This window comes from Schistocerca americana, chromosome 4, assembly GCF_021461395.2.
Source record: "Schistocerca americana isolate TAMUIC-IGC-003095 chromosome 4, iqSchAmer2.1, whole genome shotgun sequence".
NCBI classification, from domain to species: domain Eukaryota; kingdom Metazoa; phylum Arthropoda; class Insecta; order Orthoptera; family Acrididae; genus Schistocerca; species Schistocerca americana.
Window position 1 is genome coordinate 111,396,876 of NC_060122.1, and position 21,903 is coordinate 111,418,778.

Sequence of the window (21,903 nt, forward strand, 5' to 3'; positions counted from 1 at the left end):
AGAGGAAAATTGAACGAGTACATCCTGTACAAATGACATCAGCTTACATCACCGCTACAACAGTTCTAGCCCCATCAGCTCCCCCAACCCCAATGACCTCTTAGAGCTGGGAGACTATACTTGCCCCCTTGATGGTGGGGGGTGGGGGGCACTTCCTTTTGCTCCTGCACCACCTACTTTGGGAGCAACACCCCCCTCCCCCCCCCCCCCCCACCATTGGGGATATCAGTCACAACTTCTGCGCCAGAGAAGTCTTCTTCGGCTCCTCTCGCTAGGAATGGGACCCTTGGGTGACTCCCTTCCGAGGTTATTAAATTGATAGCTCGGTAATATTCACATCTTTCAGCAGCTGCTTTCTTTGGGGTTGGAATTATTACATTCTCCTGGGTCTGAGTGTGAGGGTATTTCGCCTGTCTCATACATATGATATTACAGCGCCTGTGTTATTCGAAATTACGATGCAATGTATGCATCCGCTGATACCGGCTAGTTATTGAACTATATGAACAGAAACGTTAGTTAGATACAAACTACGGTGTGCACACACTTTATTCAACATGTAAACGTCGCTACAGATATTCAGATTTAGGTTGTGACATATTCAATACGCCTGCCATCATTGGCGATTATGTGGCGCAGACGAGTAGCTGCATGAGCCACTGAAGTGTCGGAACATCGACGCTGTCGATGACATCCTGAATGGCTGTTTTCAGCTCAGCAATGGTTTGGGGCTATTACTATACACTTTCTCTTTAATATAAACCCACGAAAAGGAGTCGCATGTGTTCAGATCCGGGGAATATGGCGGCCAATCGAGGCCCATGCCATTGGCCTTTGGGTACCCCACAGCCAGAATGCGGTCCCCAAAGTGCTTCTCAGGACATCAAACACTCTCTTGCTTCGATTGGGTCGAGCCCCGTCTTGCATGAACCACATCTTGTCGAAATGAGGGTCACTTTGGATAATGGGGATCAAATCATCTTCCAAAATCTTCACGTACCGTCGGTAGTTACTGTGCCATCCGGGAAAATCGCACCGATTCTTCCGCGACTGGATCTGTTGACGGCGAAGAGGCTTCTCGAACGGGAAATGCGGATTCTCAGTCCCCCAAAAGTGCCAATTTTGTTTGTTGACGAACCCATCCAGTTGATAGTGTGGTTCGTCGCTAAACCAAACCATGCATGCGTATACTAATTTCCACCATCCTCTGTGGCCAACCGTGCAGTTTGAACGTCGTAACGCAAACCGTTCTGAAGTTATGACGATTTTATTTCATATAGTTCAATAATTGTTAACCTGTACGTAATGGATGTACGAGTATAGTTTGTAGAGACATGATTGGCGACATATGGAAGTTTGGGACTGGCAGGGAGTCATGGTCGGATAGCCTAATGGTAAGGCGACCGCTCGTGATAAGCGGGAAATCCGAGTTCGACTACCGGTCCTGTACAAATTTTCATTGTCGTTCCAATTATACACCTGACGGTTGTCCGTATTCGCAACTGTGAATATGTGTGTCCCATGCATGTCTTAGCAGCACTAAATTTGTGTGCGCTACACGACGAGTATTTTCTCCAACTGGGAGCTCTTATTGTGTGACAGTAAGGTTTCTGGTGTGCTGCAGATGTTCGTGTTCCACGTGGAGTCGCACCCGAACGTGACGTGGTACCGCCAGTGCGTGTCGTACAACTCCTTCCCCAGCAAGCTGTCCGAGTACTCGTACCTGGGCTTCGGCATGCTCATGATGTACGGCTTGCCACTCGCCGTCATCATCTTCTCCTACACGTCCATCCTGGGCGAGATCTACCGGCGCTCCCGCGAGTTCAGCGACGGTAAGTCACGCCATATGGCCGCACGATCGCGCCGCCGTGCTGCTGCTGCTGCTGCTGCTGCTGCTGTGTTCGCGAGCTGTGCGCGAATTTCAGTCCAGACAGTCTGGTTTATACCGGAGTGGCCTCTCGAGCGAACAGGGAGAGACTGGTGTAAACGCTAGCCGAGCGCGAGCGAGCGGCGTTCGGTCGCGTTCGGTTCGCATTCGCTAGTGTTCGCTAGTGTTCGCTTGTATTCCGCTGGCTGTCGCCCAATTAGCGGACCACCAGAGCCCCAGCAGTACAGAAAGTTTTCGTCTGCTGTCTCGTCTACTTCTACTGCTGACGTGAGTCGAATGGGCGATGGAGTGGTTTGAACAAAATGTAACGTTACACCTTACTTTATCCCGGCGTATACGGTGTTCAAATAACTTACGGGTATGCATCCGGGTGATGTCGCCGACAACCGCCGATATTTCGACAGGAGTTTACACTGCCATTTTCAAGACAACACTGTGGCAAGGAACCGCTGTGGAAGCCAGTTTCTGGAGGGTAACGACAGGGTAACGGACGAAAATATTGCTCAAATTCAAGATTTTTTTCTACGTACTAGAATGTAGTAGACAAATGGGGTTTGCTGCAATGAATGAAGCAAAAAAATGGTTCAAATGGCTCTGAGCACTATGGGACCTAACTTCTGAGGTCATCAGTCCCCTAGAACTTAGAACTACCTAAACCTAACTAACCTAAGGACATCACACAACACCCAGTCATCACGAGGCAGAGAAAATCCCTGACCCCGCCGGGAATCGAACCCGGGAACCCGGGCGTGGGAAGCGAGGACGCTACCGCACGACCACGAGCTGCGGACAATGAATGAAGCAGACAATGAAGTTTATTGCTATTTTTTATTAAAAATATTGCTATCTTCACTGTGTAATTGGGGTTTTCCCGGGGTAGTTCTGAAAGGAGGTATATCGACGGTTGTCGCTGTAACTACGGTTGTGGTTATATGAAATATGAAGTTAACATACGAGGGTCGTTCAATAAGTAATGCCCCACATTTTTTTAAAAAAGCCATTAATATACAGGGTGATTATAACCAGAGTTAAACTTTCAAATCGCTTTAGAAATAACACCACGGATCAGAATGACGTCAAATTGCAACGGAATATTATCGGAGAACGGGGAAAACGTATGGCAGAAAGTAGCAAAACATGGCACTGTAAGCATCATAATTTAATAGTGTGGACTACAAAGGACAAATGAATCATACAGCAATGTCTAAGGCGTACGTTTGACGTTAAACAAACTGTACTACTCAGTGTGCATGGGTGTAGAGTTGTGATACTGTTAGTTACGTAAGCCCATCCACCACGGCAAGGTCATATAATATCGGATGGGAAAATCGGTTTTTAATTGTCCTGCGGCAAAAAAAACGCATAAAAAGCATCACTCACATCGGTTTTTAATTGTCCTGGGGCCAAAAACAGCATTAAAAGCATCAATCAAAATCAAATCAGATTAGCAATTTCCGTGTGACTGGCGCAAAACATGCTCAATATGCTGTCCACCGTTTTGTGCAACAAGCTGAAATCGAGTAGCAGCATGTTCCTCAGCTGATCGAAGTGCTGCGCAATGCGTGCCTTCAGTGCAGCTAAGTTTGCAATCGGAACACTGAACACATCATCTTTCAGATATCCCCAAAGCCAGAAGTTACACGGATTAAGATCAGGTGATCGTGACGGCTATGCTCTAGGGAAATGGCGGCTGATAATTCTAGCATTTCCGAAATGGCGCTTCAGCAGTTGCTTAGCTGGATTTGCAATGTACGGAGGTGCGCCATCTTGCGTAAAAATGATCCCATCCACACATCCACGCTGTTGGAGAGCTGGAATGACGTGGTAGTTCAAAAGACACTCATAGCGCCTACCAGTGACGGTACAGGTAACAGGATCTTAAGCACCTGTCTCTTCGAAAAAACATGGCCCTATGATAAATGATGCTGTAAACCCGCACCACACTGTACCCTTTTCAGGATGAAATGGTACTGGTTGATTTGTGTGTGGATTTTCCGTTGCCCATATTCCACAAATCTGTGTATTTACGTATCCTGTTAGATAGAACTGGGCTTCGTCTGTCCACAGCCAATCATTGTCCACTTCGATGGGAGCAAGAAATTCTAAAGCAAAGGTCTCTCTCTTGCTGGCGGGTCAACAGGAATCAGCTCGTGCACATGGGTAATTTAGAATGGATAGCAAAGAAGGACGTTTCGTAGTATTTTACGCACCGTGCTCAGAGGTATGTCCAATGTTCGGGCAGTTCTCCGTGAACTACACGTTTGCACACTGCCACTCGTCTCCTCCTGAATTTCTGTGGCAACTGCTGCCACTGACGTAGAAACAATTCTTTTCCTCCCTCTACCAGGCTGTACACCAAAAGAACCAGTCTTTTAGAATTTCTGAATCATTTTCTCGAGACCCACGGCAGTCATCGGACCAACGCCTTTTTTCAAACCCTTCAGTGTCCGTAACTTCTGCAAAGTGACGTGTGCACAATCATCATTCTTATAATACAGTTTTACAAGCTGAGCGCGATCCTGCATTGAGACAGTCATGCGAACGTCGCAGACTCGAAAGGAGGAAAAGCCGTGTACCAACTTCAATGGGTCGTGACACAAAAATGGTTCAAATGGCTCTGAGCACTATGGGACTCAACTGCTGTGGTCATCAATCCCCTAGAACTTAGAACTACTTAAAACTAACTAACCTAAGGACATCACATACACCCATGCCCGAGGCAGGATTCGAACCTGCGACCGTAGCAACAGCGCGGCTCTGGACTGGAGCGCCTAGAACCGCACGGCCACCGCGGCCGGCGGTCGTGACACATGTTTTCATTTACGTATTCTGAGACATACAGCGCCATCTATTGATCAGTTTTCACAGTATTTTTTTTCCTTCTGCCATACGCTTTCCCCCTTCTCCGATAATATCCCGTTGCAATTTGACGTCATTCTGACCAGTGGTGTTATTTCTACAGCGTTTTGAAACTTTAACTTTAATGAACAGACAAACATCCTTGTTGTTTCTTCACATTTGATATTTGTTCTGTGCGCTAGTGAAGTTTCGAACCGTTCCGCAGGTGGCAGAGCTGTAGTACATACGTCTCACGTTACAAGCAGCGTGCTATTATTGAATTCCTGTGTGCAGAAAAAGAAACCGTGGTGAACGTGCATTAACGTTTGTGTGCAGTGTATGGCGATGCTGCATTTGGTAGGAGTACATTTTGGCGATGGGTAAAGGAAGTTACAGCCTCAGGAACTGCAGAAACAGAGCTCCATGATCAGCCACGCTCGGGACGTCCTGTCACAGCCACTGCTCCAGACGTGCTGAATCGTGCGGATGCCATTATTCGTGCCGACCGGCGCACCAAAACACGACAATTGGCTCTACAGTTGTCGGTCAACATTGGAAGAGCGTCTGCAATGATCGAGACTGTCGGATATTCAAAGAGATGCACACGATGTGTTCCACGAATGCTCACAGCGGACAACAAGATTCAAAGAAAGGTCATTTCATCTGAATTGTTGTAGCGTTTTGAGACCGACGGAGAGGCCTTTCTGTCGTTCAGGGGGACGAAAGCTGTCAATCATGGAGTGAAAACGTGGCTCGCCTACATGACAAGAGCTTTTACCAGTAGGGAATACATGCTCTTCCACAACGTTGGCGTACGGCCATAGAACGTGATGGCGACTACGTAGAAAAATAGAAGACGGATAAGACATGGAGATGCATATTGTCACCAAATTAGGACTCCTAACAAAAATTATGTTATAAGAAAAAAAATGTGGAGGATTACTTATTGAACGACTCACGTATCATCCTGATCCTTACAGCGTAGGGATGTGCACAAAAAAATTTTGACGAAATTATAGATATTTGAGAAAATGAATTTCGTGCATAATGTTTTGGGGAAAAATTCTTCGATGTACAGTATATACATTCGAATTCCATAATTAAAAAAAATTTCGTGGTTTTCCGACCGTCATCCTGTCGTTCCCTCTTTAAACCACTTAAAACCTCTGTTTGCAGAGAAACTCCGTAAAGACAACACAAACAGGCGTATGCACACTCACACACGCACACACACACACACACACACACACACACACACACACACACACTGTAAACACTAGAGTCATCACAAAACAAAGATTAACGACGTCAGAAGTTGTCGATCGTGAGATAAATAATCAACGGATAACGTATGTTGGGACATGCCGTTTATAGGAATCCTACTCATACTGCAGGGTGACAGTTGTCACCATTCGACAACGTGGAGGGGTACTTCGAACCTGAGAGTTTGGCAGCAGAGTTGGCCCATCTCGAAGTCACCTTACGTCAGAATGCTTACTGTGAGAGACAGATTAAACGTGCTTTGCGCTATCAACGAACTGTGCACCGCGTGACTGATGAATATACCAGGGTACCATCAAAGTTTACCGCCTTTTTCCCTACGCAGGGATCATTTGGAACGGGATTGGTCGTATTTTGCTGATATACAGGGTGTTTCAAAAATGACCGGTATATTTGAAACGGCAATAAAAACTAAACGAGCAGCGATAGAAATACACCGTTTGTTGCAATATGCTTGGGACAACAGTACATTTTCAGGCAGACAAACATTCGAAATTCAGTAGTTACAATTTTCAACAACAGATGGCGCTGCGGTCTGGGAAACCCTATAGTACGATATTTTCCACATATCCACCATGCGTAGCAATAATATGGCGTAGTCTCTGAATGAAATTACCCGAAACCTTTGACAACGTGTCTGGCGGAATGGCTTCACATGCAGATGAGATGTACTGCTTCAGCTGTTCAATTGTTTCTGGATTCTGGCGGTACACCTGGTCTTTCAAGTGTCCCCACAGAAAGAAGTCACAGGGGTTCATGTCTGGAGAATAGGGAGGCCAATCCACGCCGCCTCCTGTATGTTTCGGATAGCCCAAAGCAATCACACGATCATCGAAATATTCATTCAGGAAATTAAAGACGTCGGCCGTGCGATGTGGCCGGGCACCATCTTGCATAAACCACGAGGTGTTCGCAGTGTCGTCTAAGGCAGTTTGTACCGCCACAAATTCACGAAGAATGTCCAGATAGCGTGATGCAGTAATCGTTTCGGATCTGAAAAATGGGCCAATGATTCCTTTGGAAGAAATGGCGGCCCAGACCTGTACTTTTTGAGGATGCAGGGACGATGGGACTGCAACATGGGGCTTTTCGGTTCCCCATATGCGCCAGTTCTGTTTATTGACGAAGTCGTCCAGGTAAAAATAAGCTTCGTCAGTAAACCAAATGCTGCCCACATGCATATCGCCGTCATCAATCCTGTGCACTATATCGTTAGCGAATGTCTCTCGTGCAGCAATGGTAGCGGCGCTGAGGGGTTGCCGCGTTTGAATTTTGTATGGATAGAGGTGTAAACTCTGGCGCATGAGACGATACGTGGACGTTGGCGTCATTTGGACCGCAGCTGCAACACGGCGAACGGAAACCCGAGGCCGCTGTTGGATCACCTGCTGCACTAGCTGCGCGTTGCCCTCTGTGGTTGCCGTATGCGGTCGCCCTACCTTTCCAGCACGTTCATCCGTCTCGTTCCCTGTCCGTTGAAATTTTTCAAACAGATCCTTTATTGTATCGCTTTTCGGTCCTTTGGTTACATTAAACCTCCGTTGAAAACTTCGTCTTGTTGCAACAACACTGTGTTCTAGGCGGTGGAATTCCAACACCAGAAAAATCCTCTGTTCTAAGGAATAAACCATGTTGTCTACAGCACACTTGCACGTTGTGAACAGCACACGCTTCCAGCAGAAAGACGACGTACAGAATGGCGCACCCACAGACTGTGTTGTCTTCTATATCTTTCACATCACTTGCAGCGCCATCTGTTGTTGAAAATTGTAACTACTGTAATTTCGAAAGTTTGTCTGCCTGAAAATGTACTGTTGTCCCAAGCATATTGCAACAAACGGTGTATTTCTATCGCTGCTCGTTTAGTTTTTATTGCCGTTTCAAATATACCGGTCATTTTTGAAACACCCTATATGATATTAAGTGTGTGTTTCGATCGCCGTTCTCTGAAAACTGATGTTTCAAATTGACTTGTACAGCGCTTACTTGCTGCAGTTTTGCCTTGGAAATGGCAGTGTGTGCTCCTGCCGAAATATCGGCGGTTGTCGACGACGTTACCCCTCTTTTTTGACCGAAAATCGAGCTAAATATCAACATAAAAAAATCGGAAACGATTGCTTCAAGGGAGATCAAAACTCATTAAAACTGAATGAAAATTGTAGCGTGGGGGACGACAACATGGTTTCGAGAAAAATGCGTTTAAAGTTTGACACGTAATTGTCATATAAAGAAAAGGACAAAGCTGAAACTTCTAGGATATCATCTATGCCTGGTCCATAACAACTATCGTCCCCGCTAGTGGATGGCCGCTTTCTGCTACTTTGACCTGAAAAGCTTCCATTTTCGTCCTCAAAGCCCTTTTCGTCACTTGATTGCATCGCCGCTGGCTGGCTGGCTCTGAGCACTATGCGACTCAACTGCTGAGGTCATCAGTCGCCTAGAACTTAGAACTAATTAAACCTAACTAACCTAAGGACATCACACAGATCAATGCCCGAGGCAGGAATCGAACCTGCGACCGTAGCGGTCACGCGGTTCCAGACTGAAGCGCCTTTAACCGCACGGCCACACCGGCCGGCTCCCCGCTGGCGGCTCTGCCTTCACAGAATCGACGCATTTCACCGTCGATTTTGATTTGAAGTGCATTTGCCACGTGCTTTAAATGTAAAAAAAAATGCCAAACAAAACTGTTTTCACTTTATGCCGAACAATAAAAACACTCGACTCCGAATGACTCCTACTGACGCTAACGCAGCAATGAAACGGCTGACTGAGCGTCTATCGGGGGGCCAGCATGGGAAAAGTGTAAGTTCAAATGGCTCTGAGCACTATGGGACTTAACATCTATGGTCATCAGTCCCCTAGAACTTAGAACTACTTAAACCTAACTAACCTAAGGACAGCACACAACACCCAGCCATCACGAGGCAGAGAAAATCCCTGACCCCGCCGGGAATCGAACCCGGGAACCCGGGCGTGGGAAGTGAGAACGCTACCGCACGACCACGAGATGCGGGCGAAAAGTGTAAGTCTCCTATGTGTTCGAGACATTGATAAACATTTGCACCACTAGAATCAGCCCTAAAGATCTCACAGACGCAGTGGAGAAAGGGTGCGTGCTCGGCTTCGAACGCTCACAGAATCGTACTTTTTGGAGTTCGCGCATAATATTTTGGGGAATAATTCTTCGATGTACAGTATATACATTCGAATTCCATAATAAAAAAAATTTTCGTGTTTTTCCGACCGTCATCCTGTCGTTCCCTCTATAAACCAAGTAAAACCTCTGTTTGCAGATAAGCTCTGTAAAGACAACACAAACAGGCGTATGCACACTCACACACGCACACACACACACACACACACACACACACACACACACACTGTAAACACTAGAGTCATTACAAAACAAAGATTAACGACGTCAGAAGTTGTCGATCGTGAGATAAATAATCAACGGATAACGTATGTTGGGACAAGCCGTTTATAGGAATCCTGCTCATACTGCAGGGTGACAGTTGTCACCATTCGGCTCAACGTGGAGGGGTACTTCGAACCTGAGAGTTTGACAGCTGAGTTGGCCCATCTCGAAGTCACCTTTCGTGAGAATGCTTACTGAGAGAGACGGATTAGGCGTGCTTTGTACTATCGACCAACTGCACACCGCGTGAGTGATGACAATACCGAGATAGCACCATGGTCTAGCCTTAAGTAGGGAGCATTTGGAGCAGGATTGGTCGTGTTTTGCGGAAATATGATGTGAAGTGTGTGTTTCGATCACCGTTCTCTGAAAATTGATGTTTTAAATTGACTTGCACATCGCTTACTTTCTGCAGTTGGCGGTTGTCGACGACGTTACCTCACTGCATTCTCGTGAGTTATTTGCTCAGAATGCAATGTTTTTCTGTTAGAGGAATATACCTGTAAGTATCATAGGTGATTTAATGATCCAAGAGATCAACAGAGCAAGTACCGAAGGAAAAGAAAATTACTATGACTAGCTGACATGTGCGAATAATTAGCGCTTTGTCCTTATCAGTCAAGGATGGGTAATACAGTAATGGAAAAATAAGTAAATGCAAGTATTTATTAATAAGAGGTATTGTATTTGGAATAGCAGTAATAAATATTAGTCTCACTGTAAAAGACACATCACTGTACGGGGTGTCGGGAAAAAAGGTTCCAGAGGGTGTAGCATGCATCAAGCTAAGAAAAAAAGTTCCTATAAACATTGGTCGTCTCCCTCATATCTTTGGAGGTATGGTTTACGTGCGTACGAGAAGCATATCTTACACACCGAGTACTTTGACACAAGACAAATGAGGAAACAGCGCACGCACTAGACGTTTATGCAGTACAATGAGTTTGCGTTGGTATCAAGCACGTACCCGACACAAGAACAAGCACAGTACTCAAAAGCGTACTACAGTACGTACTGTATCTGTCACGCATGTTATTTTCATCTGGTGTACCCGTAGCATTCATATGACACATTGTTTGTTGCCACACAGCAGTACATTACTGTAATATGTTTCGGCGCCCGTCAATGCACGTACGGCTCCCAATCCAACGCAGGAGATGACGTGCTCTTCTGCTACGGGCAAGCAGATGGAAGCAGAGAACGCGTGTTCTACATCCACATTTGCATAGATACTGCACAAGCCACCGTACGGTGCGTGGTGGAGCGTACCCTGTTCCACTCGCAAACGGAGCGAGGGAAAAACGACTGCTATATACCTCCGCACGAGCCCTAATTTCTCGTTTGTTAGGTTCGCGGTCCTTGCGTGCAATATATTTTGTCGGTAGCAGAATCGTTCGGCAGTCTGCTTCAAATGCGGTTCTCTAACTTTTCTCAATAGTGTTTTTCGAAATGAACGTCGCCTTCCCTCCAAGGATTCCCATTTGAGTTCCCAAAGCATCCCCGTAACAGTGGTGTGTTTTTTGAGCCTACCGGCTACAAATCTAGCAGCCAGCCTCTGAATTGCGTCGATGGCTTCCATCAATCCGACCTGGTACGGACCCTATACACTCGAGCAGTATTCAAGAATAGGTCGCATCATCGTCCTATATTCGGTCTCCTTTACATGTAAACCACACTTTCCTAAGCTTCTCCCAATAAACCGAAGTCGACCATTCACCTTCCCTACCACATTTCTCACACGCTCGTTCCACCTCATATCGCTTTGCAACGTCATGCACAGATCTTGAAACGAATTGACTGTGTCAAGCAGAACGCTAGTAATAATGTACCCGAACATTACCGGTATGATCTTCCTACCATCCGCATTGCCTTACATTTTTCCGTATTTAGGGCTGGCTGCCATTCATCACACCAACTGGAAATGTTGTCTAAGTCGTTCATACAGTCACTCAACTTGGACACCTTACCGTTCACCACGACATCATCAGCAAACAACCGTAGATCGCTGCTCACCCTGTCAACCAAACCATTTACATACATACAGAACGAGCTGACCTGTCACACTTACCTGGAGCACTCCTAACGATACCCTTGTCTCTGATGACCACTCGCCGTTTAGGGCAACATACTGGGTTCCATATTTGTGAACTTATTCCATATTCTCGTACCTTCGTTAACTGCCTGCAGTGGGGCACCATGTCAGATGCTTTCCGGAACTCTAGAAATATGCAATCTGCCCGTTGCCCTTCATCCATAGTTCTCAGTATATCACGTGAGAAAAGGGCAAGCAGAGTTTCGCATAAACGATATTTTCTAACACCATGCTGATTCGTGGACATAAGCTTGTCAGACTCAAGGAAGTTTATTATATTCGAACTGAGAATATGTTCAAGGACTCTGCAGCAAACAGAAGTTAGGGGTATTGGTCTGTAAATTTTCGGGTCCATTCTTTTATCTTTCTTATATACCGGAGTCACCTGCTCTTTTCTTCAGTCCCTTATTGTCGATAAATGCAAGCTATTGATATGGCGACTCCATAGAGTGCTGTGTGCACAACGACCACATACGTGAAATTAGAAGGGAGGTCAGCGTTGGCCGTAATGTTGATGGTTTATTGACAGCAAAATCGATTTTCAATCACATAGTGATCATCTTCAGTTCTGTGGTGTACAAATTAAACTCATAGGCACTGCTGTCAAGTTATTATCAGTAACCAACATAGAGTTATTGTGATCGTTTCATAGCTTTGGTTACTGATAATAACTTGACACCAGTGCCTACGAGTTTAATTTGTACACCACAGCACTGAAAATGTTCACTATGTGATTGAAAATCGATTTTTCTGTCAATAAACCATCAATATTACGGTCAACGCTGACCTTCCTTCTAAATGCAAGCTAGTTAATGCGTCAGTGCCGAAGTGTGTTCAGTGCCTATGACGCAATCCTGCAAAACCCTGGGGTGTTCCAACGAATGTGTAATTCTATGAAATGTAGAGGGCTGCATTTCAGTGGATGGCGGTCACATCGAACATGTGTTGTGAAAAGCAGGGCAGAGACATGGAGGTCATTAGCAATAGTGGTAGCACACAATAAGTCCAAAATATGAAGTTTGCAACCAATGTTTATGCGAACTGGTTTTTTTTTTCCCTGTTGCATACTACATACTCTATAAATATTGGAACGCCCTGTATACAATATGGTTAGTTGTAAAACATATAAAAAGGAGGAGACGTTGTCTTTGTCACATTAATTTTACTTTTTTAAAACTTCTTTATTTTACAAAACCTCTTTCAAATGTTAGCATTCATAACGTGATCATCGCCTACTTTTTTAAATGCATATGTCTTTAGCACAAATATACACGTCAATGAATGGGCGAACTCGTGAAAAACCTACATACAGTTGTTAATGCGAAAAGACAGGTTCTGGTAGAAACGTCTGACTTTGTGCTTCATTAATGGCCATAGCGAAGGCTACTTTTGTTGGTAATTGATTTATTATTTGGAAACGCTTGCTTGGATCAGAAGGTGTGAGGTCAGTGCTCGGTATCAGCACACTTTTATCGCAGTCGGTGTGCTCAGCAGTGATATGTACTTGCCTAAGTGAGCTGCTACTAATCTTACACCACTAATTATTCCCTGATTAACGTTTATGCTTTCTAATGAACGTAATAATAGTATTCTTTAAACCAACTGATGCGACGGTAAACTGGACGGATGTAAAGAGTTCAAAAATTATACAGCTTATGATTGGACGTTGTTTATTTCTTCAAATTGGACAGGACCAGAATTGAGGTAAACCTTTGCCCCTCCAGGTAACCAATTGGAAATGAGATACTGATTACTTGTTGTACGGTCATCATTTTTTGGGCACAGAATCGACGTTGAATACAATTGCGAAACAATTTGCTCATTGATTTCTGTGGCATGTGTGCGTGTTGTGTTCTGCGGCATCGTGGGAACATGAAACACAGAGGAAAACAGTCAGCAGACGTTTGACAGTTTTTGGTTTTTTATGATCTGTTAAGAAAAATGAGTAACCAATAAATGAATCGGTGAATGTTCAACGTCCACTGAGACCAACTTTCAGTGAAACGATCACAACTGTCCCATTCGAGTAAAACTGAAGTGATATCAGGTGTTCCCCAGAGAAGCGCCCTGGGACCTCTGCTGTTCCTGGTCTATATAAATGACCTGGGTGACAATCTGAGCAGTTCTCTTAGGTTGTTCGCAGATGATGCTGTAATTTACCGTCTAGTAAGGCTGGCAGTGGTACATATAACCCGCTCTAGAACTTAACACTAACTTAGATGCTAAAAACCAAAAACAAGGAGACATATGTACTATGAATTTAAAGTATTAAAAACGTGACGTAAACGGGAGAAATGTAAATAATATAATTCTGTCACCATGAATCGTTTAAAAACAGTGATAAGACGTGGATGGACAGCGCAGTTAAAGACATTTGAGAAACACTTGAACACTAGGCGCTTGGAAAGACACTGGAGAAGCTCTGAACACAACAAAAGATACACTGACCATTAAAAGCGGAGCACCGTGCACTTTCTCCATAACTGGAACAGGCCCTGCCCTGGGACGTTGAATTGTAGATGAAAAGAAGGTTGGGTATGTAGGGAGATAGGGAAGTGGTGGAGGTGAGGACAGTGAACTGGGAAGACGTGGCGACAAGACGGGGTTGGCTGTGGGGTCAAGTAGAGATGGGCAGCTGGTATTGGAAATTGTAGACTGGAGAGTAGAATGGGGTGAGATGGCGGTAGGGAAGGGGAAAAGGATGAGGTGAGGTAGGAGGAGAGGAAGAGGAGAGAGCTCTGAGTTGGATGGGGTGCAGTGGATAGGGTAGGATGGATTTAGAGTTGGTAGGATGGGTATATATCGGGGCAGAGTTTGTGGTCTGGGAGAGGGAGATGGTTGAAATTTATTTTGGAGAAGATATGGTGGTGTGCAGGTGAAGTGTAGGTGGGATGAGTAAGTAGAGTCGTGGCAGTGCACTTGGATTGGAAAGGGGAGGGTCAAGGTAAAATTGTTGGAATCAACTTTACATATGGTGTAGGTTATTTAGAGGTGTTCAATGTGAGTGAGGAGAGGTGGGAATTTGATGCATTGGTAAAGAATCCCTGTGGGGTAAGGTAAATGGATGGATAAAGAGAGATGGAGAGCATGGCATTCAAGGATCTCGATGGATATATAGAACTTCGGAGAGGCAGAGATCCATGCAACATTTGCATCGCAAAAGATGGGATGGACTGCGGATTTGTAGATGCGAATGACAGTGGAGGGGTGGACCCCGCCCTCCCCCAATGTTAGTACTTTTAGTCTATTGTGGACTTTCTTTTGGATGGATAGTAAATGAGTTTTCCACGTTAGTTGTCGGTCGAAGGTTAGTCCAAGGTCTTTTAGCATGTTAGTTAGCTGGATGAGATGGTCATAAATGGTGAGGTATAAGTCATGGAGACAGAAGGTGCGTGTAGTGCGTCCTATAATTATCACGTGAGTTTTGGAGGAGTTAATGTTAAGGAGCAGTTGGTTACACCAGGAAGTGAACTGATTGATGTGGATTTGGAGGAATCGTTGGAATGTCTGGACTGTAGAAAAGAGGGTGAGGGAAGAGGTGTCATCAGCATACTGAAGGAGGTGGGTGGGAGGAGGTGGTTGTGGTACATTGCCAGTGTATGAGAGATAATGGAGAGGGGAGAGAACGGAACCTTGTTGTACTCCTGCAGTGGGGTGGAAGATATGGGAATTGGTATTGTTAACAATGACATACGATGGGCGATTGGAGAGGAAGGACGCAAAAGGGGGAAATAGTTGATTGGAAGTGTGTAAGACTGGAGTTTGAAGAGGAGACTGGAATGTCATGCATTCTCAAAGTCAAGGGAGAAAAAGATATTGGCTTCACGACTGTTGAGCTGTTGGGATAGGAGATGGGTGAGATTCAGGTGTTGATCATCAGCAGAGAAGGACGGAAGCCACACTGGGTGATAGGAAGCGGATGGTGTTGGTGCAGATAGTGGTGGATGCATCAAGAGAGGTTGGATTCAAAGACCTTGCTAGACACTGATGTGAGGCAGATTGGGGTAGGGGGAGTATGAGGAAGTATCAGTGAGGGGTTTGTTTGGTTTGAGGAATAGCAGGAGTCTGGAGGTTTCCACAGATCAGGACAGTAGCCTGTGGAGAGGATAGTGGTATATAGGGCTGCAAGTGTATGAAAAAGGAGATAGGGAATTCTTTTAGGTGACGGTAGGTAATACAATCATGACCAGGATATGTGTTGCGTTTTCTGTGTAGTACTTTTTTATGTCCTGTGCTTTGATTGAGTGTTTAATTCTTTTTCTAGCATGTTGTTCAAGTACTGGAAGCTGGAGTCCAGGGTTGGGACTGTGGTATATGTGCATTTGTGGACAGTATGGAATTAGGAGTAGTCTAAGTGAGGGCTCGTCAGAGAAGATGTCAGAGAGATAGGATGCAAAGTGACTGGCTTTGTTCAGGTCATAAGGTGAGGGACAGTTGTGAAGGATCGGGTTGTGGGGGATGGGATGGATACCAGATAAGTCAGTGGAATGCTTTCCAGCACTAGGAAGAACTAATGGGTGTATAACATTGGGACTGGTGCATGTCTGGTATAGTTGCAGTGCTTTTTTGGCATAGAGTGATCTATAGTGTGCTGCTGTATTTGCCAGTGGTGTGTGAGTGTTTTCTGGTCACCAGTCTGAAGGAAGGAGTGATATAAGCGATGGGGCTCACAGAGAAGGAGCACAGCTTGTGGTGGGAGAGTGGAGTGATGAGGATACATGGCTTTAGTAGGAATATGAACAGAGGTAGCATCTGATAAGGACTGTTGCAGGAAGCCTGTAGTATGAGGTGTATCGTCAGGTTGCTGGAAAGTTAGGGGGTGGCTTCCAATCTGAGTATCTATGGATTCCTGGTAGGCATTCCAGTTGGGATGGGAATAGTTGTGGACAACCTTTGGATGGAATTGGGATAGGGTGCATGGGTGTCAGATATGGTGAGGAGGACTGATAGATGGTAAGTTCCATTTGGATCAAGGACTTATTCAGTGAGGCATCCAAGGAGGTTGGGAGATGCTAGGATGACATTTGGGAAGCTGTTGCTTTCAGGATGGGAGTGCTGTGGGATGGGGGGAGTGTCATCATGGAAGGGTTCAGTAAACTGATGCCACCACCAGAGATCTGCAGGGAATCTACCATGAATGTTGAGGTCAGTGGTAGTAATATAGCTTGAGGATACAGGGAGGTGCATGGATGGTGTCATGTGGTTGTGCAACATTTCGTTAATGATGAAGATGTCAATGTTGTATTGGGATAGGGTATGTGTAAAAAGGGGATTGTCGGTGGGTAGAGAGTAGATGTTGCCATATAGGATGCAGTAGTGCTTCGCACTGTAATGAGAGGTAGCACAGGCTAGCTGTGGAGAGGTTTATATAAGGGTTTCAAGGCAGGTGAAGATGAAATAGACCTAGTGGACCTGGTTGTGGGAGTATGTGACTTAGATGTTCAGGCAACGAGAGAGATTTGCTGAAGGGTGTGGTGTCGTTGGAAGGGGTGGATATTTTGGAGGACAATGGTAAGGAAATGGATGATGTAATTTGGGGCGGGGGGGGGGGGGGGCGGGGAGGGGTGAGGAGACCTAGGTTGAGACAGTAGCTGTTATTTAATTTTGTTATTGCAGGTTTATTTGTAGCTTACATGTATTTCATATCAGCGAAGTGTTTCTTCTTCATCGTCTTGTTCTTTTTTTGTTAAAGGGTGAATGATTAAAACTGTCTTCTGTTTTTGCACAGCAGACAGGTTCCGGCGCTCGAGTCTGGGGTTCCTGGGTCGAGCTCGCATCAGGACCCTCAAGATGACCATCATCATCGTGGTGGTCTTTTTCATCTGCTGGACTCCATACTACATCATGTGCTTATGGTGAGCCTCTTAGGTAGCTACTCTTGGGCTGTGAAATCCATCAATGGCCCAATTTCAACTTAACGGCCTTTAGACGGTTTATTGTAGATTGCACTTTTCTTGCTCCTTACGCAATATGACATTTCTCTAATTGTTGTAGCAATGACTGTATGAACGTCGTTTGTGTCCACTGTATTTTAATTTTAAATGTGATATACAAAGGCGGTTGTTATCCGGACACGCAACGCGACATACTTGTCACAACGTAACTCTTGCATCAGGCAATTTCGCTACTGAGACAAAACACACTGTATCTGTAGGCCAGCCAGCTACTCTTTCCCTTTTGAGCCGGGAGTGCGTAAGGATAGAAACAGATGTATTTCTGTTGCCTATGCCACAAACTACAAGGAAAATATTTTTATTAAAAAGTAAGAACAAATGAATATTTTTCTCTTCGAATATTGTTTTACAAAATATTGCTAATTTGTGAAGCCATAACAAGATTTACAGTTTTGTCCTTCATGGCTTCTTGGGGAAAATGGATCCAAGGTGCATGTTGGGTGTTCATTTTGTACTGATGCAGCGTCTTTGCAAAAAAAAAAATATATAATAATTTATAGGTTTCTTAAGAAATTTTGTAAAATTATTTGACATAGTGGGCACAGAAGCCATAATTTTGTTAAATGAAGGCTATTGTTGGTTGGTTGTTTTTGGGGAAGGAGACCAGACAGCGAGGTCATCGGATTAGGGAAGGACGGGGAAGGAAGTCGGCCGTGCCCTTTGAAAGGAACCATCCCGGCATTTGCCTGGAGCGATTTAGGGAAATCACGGAAAACGTAAATCAGGATGGCCGGACGCGGGATTGAACCGTCGTCCTCCCGAATGCGAGTCCAGTGTCGAACCACTGCGCCACCTCGCTCGGTAAATGAAGGCTATGTTTCTCTCCTTAGTCTGTATTTTTATTAAGCCCTATTCTTAGTTACACAACTACTTTCAGATTAAACAGAGCAGATGATCTCCAGCACATTGGAACCGCTTGTCGGTGAAAAAAAAAAAATTGTGATCTAGACGGTGAACACAAGTGTAGCGCTTCCTAAGACATGGTGTCAGTTATACTTTCAGATTAAAGAGCCATTTTGGAGCGTTTACTGAGAGTGTCATAAACACCGTGTGCTACCGATCGTGATGGGTTTCAAAATTTACGTATTTACAATTGGAATTTCTTTAGTTGATACTTCTCATGTTGCGACTGTAGCTTTTAAATACTTTAAAGTAAATAAGTAATCATTTTGCATACTGTCCTGTAACCGTATCTCTTGGTTTTGAAAAAAATCATGTTTGCGCCAGCAGTTCTGTTGTAGGCTTATGTTTCAGTTACTACAACCGCCTTCGCAGAAGATGTATCCTTTTTTTAGCCTGTGAAGATGGTTGTAATAACTGAAACCGGCAGATAATAAACATACAATTTTACAGCTCATGGCCGAAATACTCATTTTTTCGAAATATTGAACAGCCGTAGACAGTTACCTACGGAAAGGTTTATATGTCTTTGTCGTGCAGTTTTACTTCGTTAACCCAAAATTTTGGGAAACAGCTTGTTTGGAAAAATTGCATCTTTTTTAGAGTTCAGAACCCAGCACACAGAATAAATATGCGTGGCCCTAGCTAAGAAACTAGCGGTCGAGTTTTTCGTCAACAAAAACTTGCTTTGGAAGTATAAAACTACATATCGTAGACAGCTTAATATTTGTTTTTGTTAAACAGTAGATCATCGGGCAGTAAAACAATTTGACCTTACTACTATGTTGCACTCACATGTACCTCTGATTCAATGGTTAGGCCAGTGAGGAATACATAGACATAGAGAAGAGTGTTGTAAACTAGACTGCACTGCATGCCGTCTCTTAGTTGTGACAGACATAACCTCTCAGTTTGAGTCACAGTAAAGATCCGCAAAAGTGAAATAATAATAGCTTTTCTCAGTGTTCCTTTTGTGGAATAAAGTATTCTTTGATAACAACACGTAACTGGTACATAAGTTTTGGGTTGTGACCTTTCATATATATATAATGTGTGTGTGTGTGTGTGTGTGTGTGTGTGTGTGTGTGTGTGTGTGTGTGTGTGTGTTCGCGCCCTTCGTTACATAAGTAGTCAGAGCACTGAATCAGTTTTCACTCGTTGCAGGTGGTGGTTTGACAAAGACTCTGCAATGAAGATAGATTTCCGCCTGCAGAAGGGATTGTTCATTTTCGCCAGCACCAATTCGTGCATGAACCCCATTGTGTACGGAGTATTCAACATCCGAGCCCGACCAGACAGGGGGCAGGTGAGAAACCATAACACGCTCTCCTCAACAGGTGTGCATTCTTCGCGTGCCCATGGCACTTCTCTATAGTTTTTATTCTGCATATAGCTGCACTAGGCTACTTGTTTATTTGTCTGTAAGAACTGGGAAAGTCACATACTGACTGCGGCAGGCCGCAGACCGTGATGAGATCTTGGATCATGGACATTGGAATATTGGTGTGGAAACTAGCTGCTCCGTGTTTTCCTATACAGTCAGAGCTTGCTTCCCATAAAACTGTTATCGAATGTTGTCAAGCCTATCTGCAGACATTCTTCGGCTACAGTGTTGTTTAAAAGAGTCCATCGAAAATTCAGAACCATCTGTAATACAACAAGTAAGAATACAGGGTGTATCAAAAAGAATCATCCGATTTCGCACGTCTGTATATCTGAAACTAATGAACACATACAATGAATTTTGTTTTTTGATAGGGAAACTCAAAATTTTTTTTCATACCTGTTCATAGGTGCTCAGTGCTCCCCCTTGAGATGCACGGCATTTGTCAGTGCGGTATTCAAACCGTTCCCACACTGCAGCGAGCATGTCGTGAGTTACAGCTTCCACAGCCGCTGTTTATGCGATGTCTCAGTTCATTCACTGTTGTTCGTAACGGAGGCACATAAACAGAGTCTTTTGTATACCCCCACGAGAAATAATCGCACACAGTGAGGTCCGGTGACCTTGGAGGCCAGTAATGTAAGGCCGAACCATTTGGTCCAGTGCGACCGACCGATCGTTCAGTAGCTGAATTTTGTATGGTTTCATATGTTAGCGTTGACGCCACACACGCCAGACGGACGTCGAGGGTATGTAGAACTGTCGAGCGGATTTCTGATGACTCCTTGTGAAACTATGGCGGATGCGTTGGACGTCTGTGTCGAGGACAGCCCGGCGATTTGCCTTTACACAAACAACCTGTTTCTCGGAATTCTTCATGCCACCGTCTAATGCTCTGTCCTGTGGAAGGATCCACGCCATACCTAGTACGAAAGTCACGCTGAACAATTATTACTGACCCGCACTGCGCAAAACGTAGTACACAAAACGTTTTCTGTTGTCCTGACACCATTTTACTAAAACTGAAGTGGGCGCACACTGCTGTTACTTACAAGGGAACCTCCCCATCGCACCCCCCTCAGATTTAGTTATAAGTTGGCACAGTGGATAGGCCTTGAAAAACTGAACACAGATCAATTGCGAAAACAGGAAGAAGTTGTGTGGAACCGTGAAAAAATAAGCAAAATATACAAACTGAGTAGTTCAACGGAAGATAGGCAACATTAAGGACGAAGCGAACGCACAAGCGCCGTGGTCTCGTGGTAACGTGTGCAGCTGCTGAAGGAAAGGTCCTTGGTTCAAATCTTCCATCCAGTGAAAAGTTTAATTTTTTTTATTTTCAGTTTATGTGACAAACTCTTATGTTTTCATCACTTTTTTGGGAGTGATTACCACATCCACAAGAAAACCTAAATCGGGCAAGGTAGAAGAATCTTTTTACCCATTCACAAGTGTACGAGTTAGGTGGGTCGACAACATATTCCTGTCATGTGACGCACATGCCGTCACCAGTGTCGTATAGAATATATCAGATGTGTTTTCCTGTGGAGGAATCGGCTGACCTATGACCTTGCGATCAAATGTTTTCTGTTCCCATTGGAGAGGCACGTCCTTTCGTCTACTAATCGCACGGTTTTGCGATGCGGTCGCAAAACACAGACACTAAACTTATTGCAGTGAACAGGTGTCACTGAACGAACGGACAGATAATAACTATGCAAAAATAAAGAAAGTAAAATTTACAGTCGTGGGGAGACTTGAACCAAGGACTTCTCGTTCTGCAGCTGCTCACGCTACCACGAGATCACGGCGCTCCTAAGCTCACATTGTCCATTGTGTTGCTTATGTTGCCCATAGACTACTCAGTTTGTATATTTTGCTTATTTTTTCACAGTTCCACACAACTTCTTCCTGTTTTCTCAATTGATCTGTGTTCAGTTTATCAAGGCCTATCCACTGTGCCAGCTTATAACTAAATCTGAGGGGGATGCGATGGGGAGGTTCCCTTGTTAGCGGGAACCATGTAAAACATGAGAGTTTGCTCTTTCCAGTATCTCAAATAACATAATAATTATGATTTTTTAAATCGGATGATTCTTTTTGATACATACTGTATTCGGAACAATGCCCGTGGCAACGCTCCTC

The 21,903-nt window shown here is 44.6% G+C and overlaps 1 protein-coding gene across 7 annotated transcripts in view; it reads left to right on the plus strand.

Moving 5' to 3' along the window:
- The window catches only part of LOC124613149 (adipokinetic hormone/corazonin-related peptide receptor variant I), a 381,190-nt gene that overhangs the window by 290,275 nt on the left and 69,012 nt on the right, over nucleotides 1-21,903 (plus strand). For 3 of the 7 annotated variants that reach the window (XR_006979611.1, XM_047141772.1, XM_047141774.1), the window contains exons 5-7: nucleotides 1,625-1,832; nucleotides 17,249-17,375; nucleotides 19,539-19,680. Coding sequence is in view for 6 of the 7 variants with exons in the window: in XM_047141772.1 (XP_046997728.1) it covers nucleotides 1,625-1,832; nucleotides 17,249-17,375; nucleotides 19,539-19,680 (477 nt within the window). In the remaining variant the exon portion in view is untranslated. Of the gene's footprint in view, nucleotides 1-1,624; nucleotides 1,833-17,248; nucleotides 17,376-19,538; nucleotides 19,712-21,903 lie in introns of all 7 variants that reach the window. The other 4 variants (XM_047141769.1, XM_047141771.1, XM_047141773.1 and 1 more) reach the window with 2 other exon arrangements.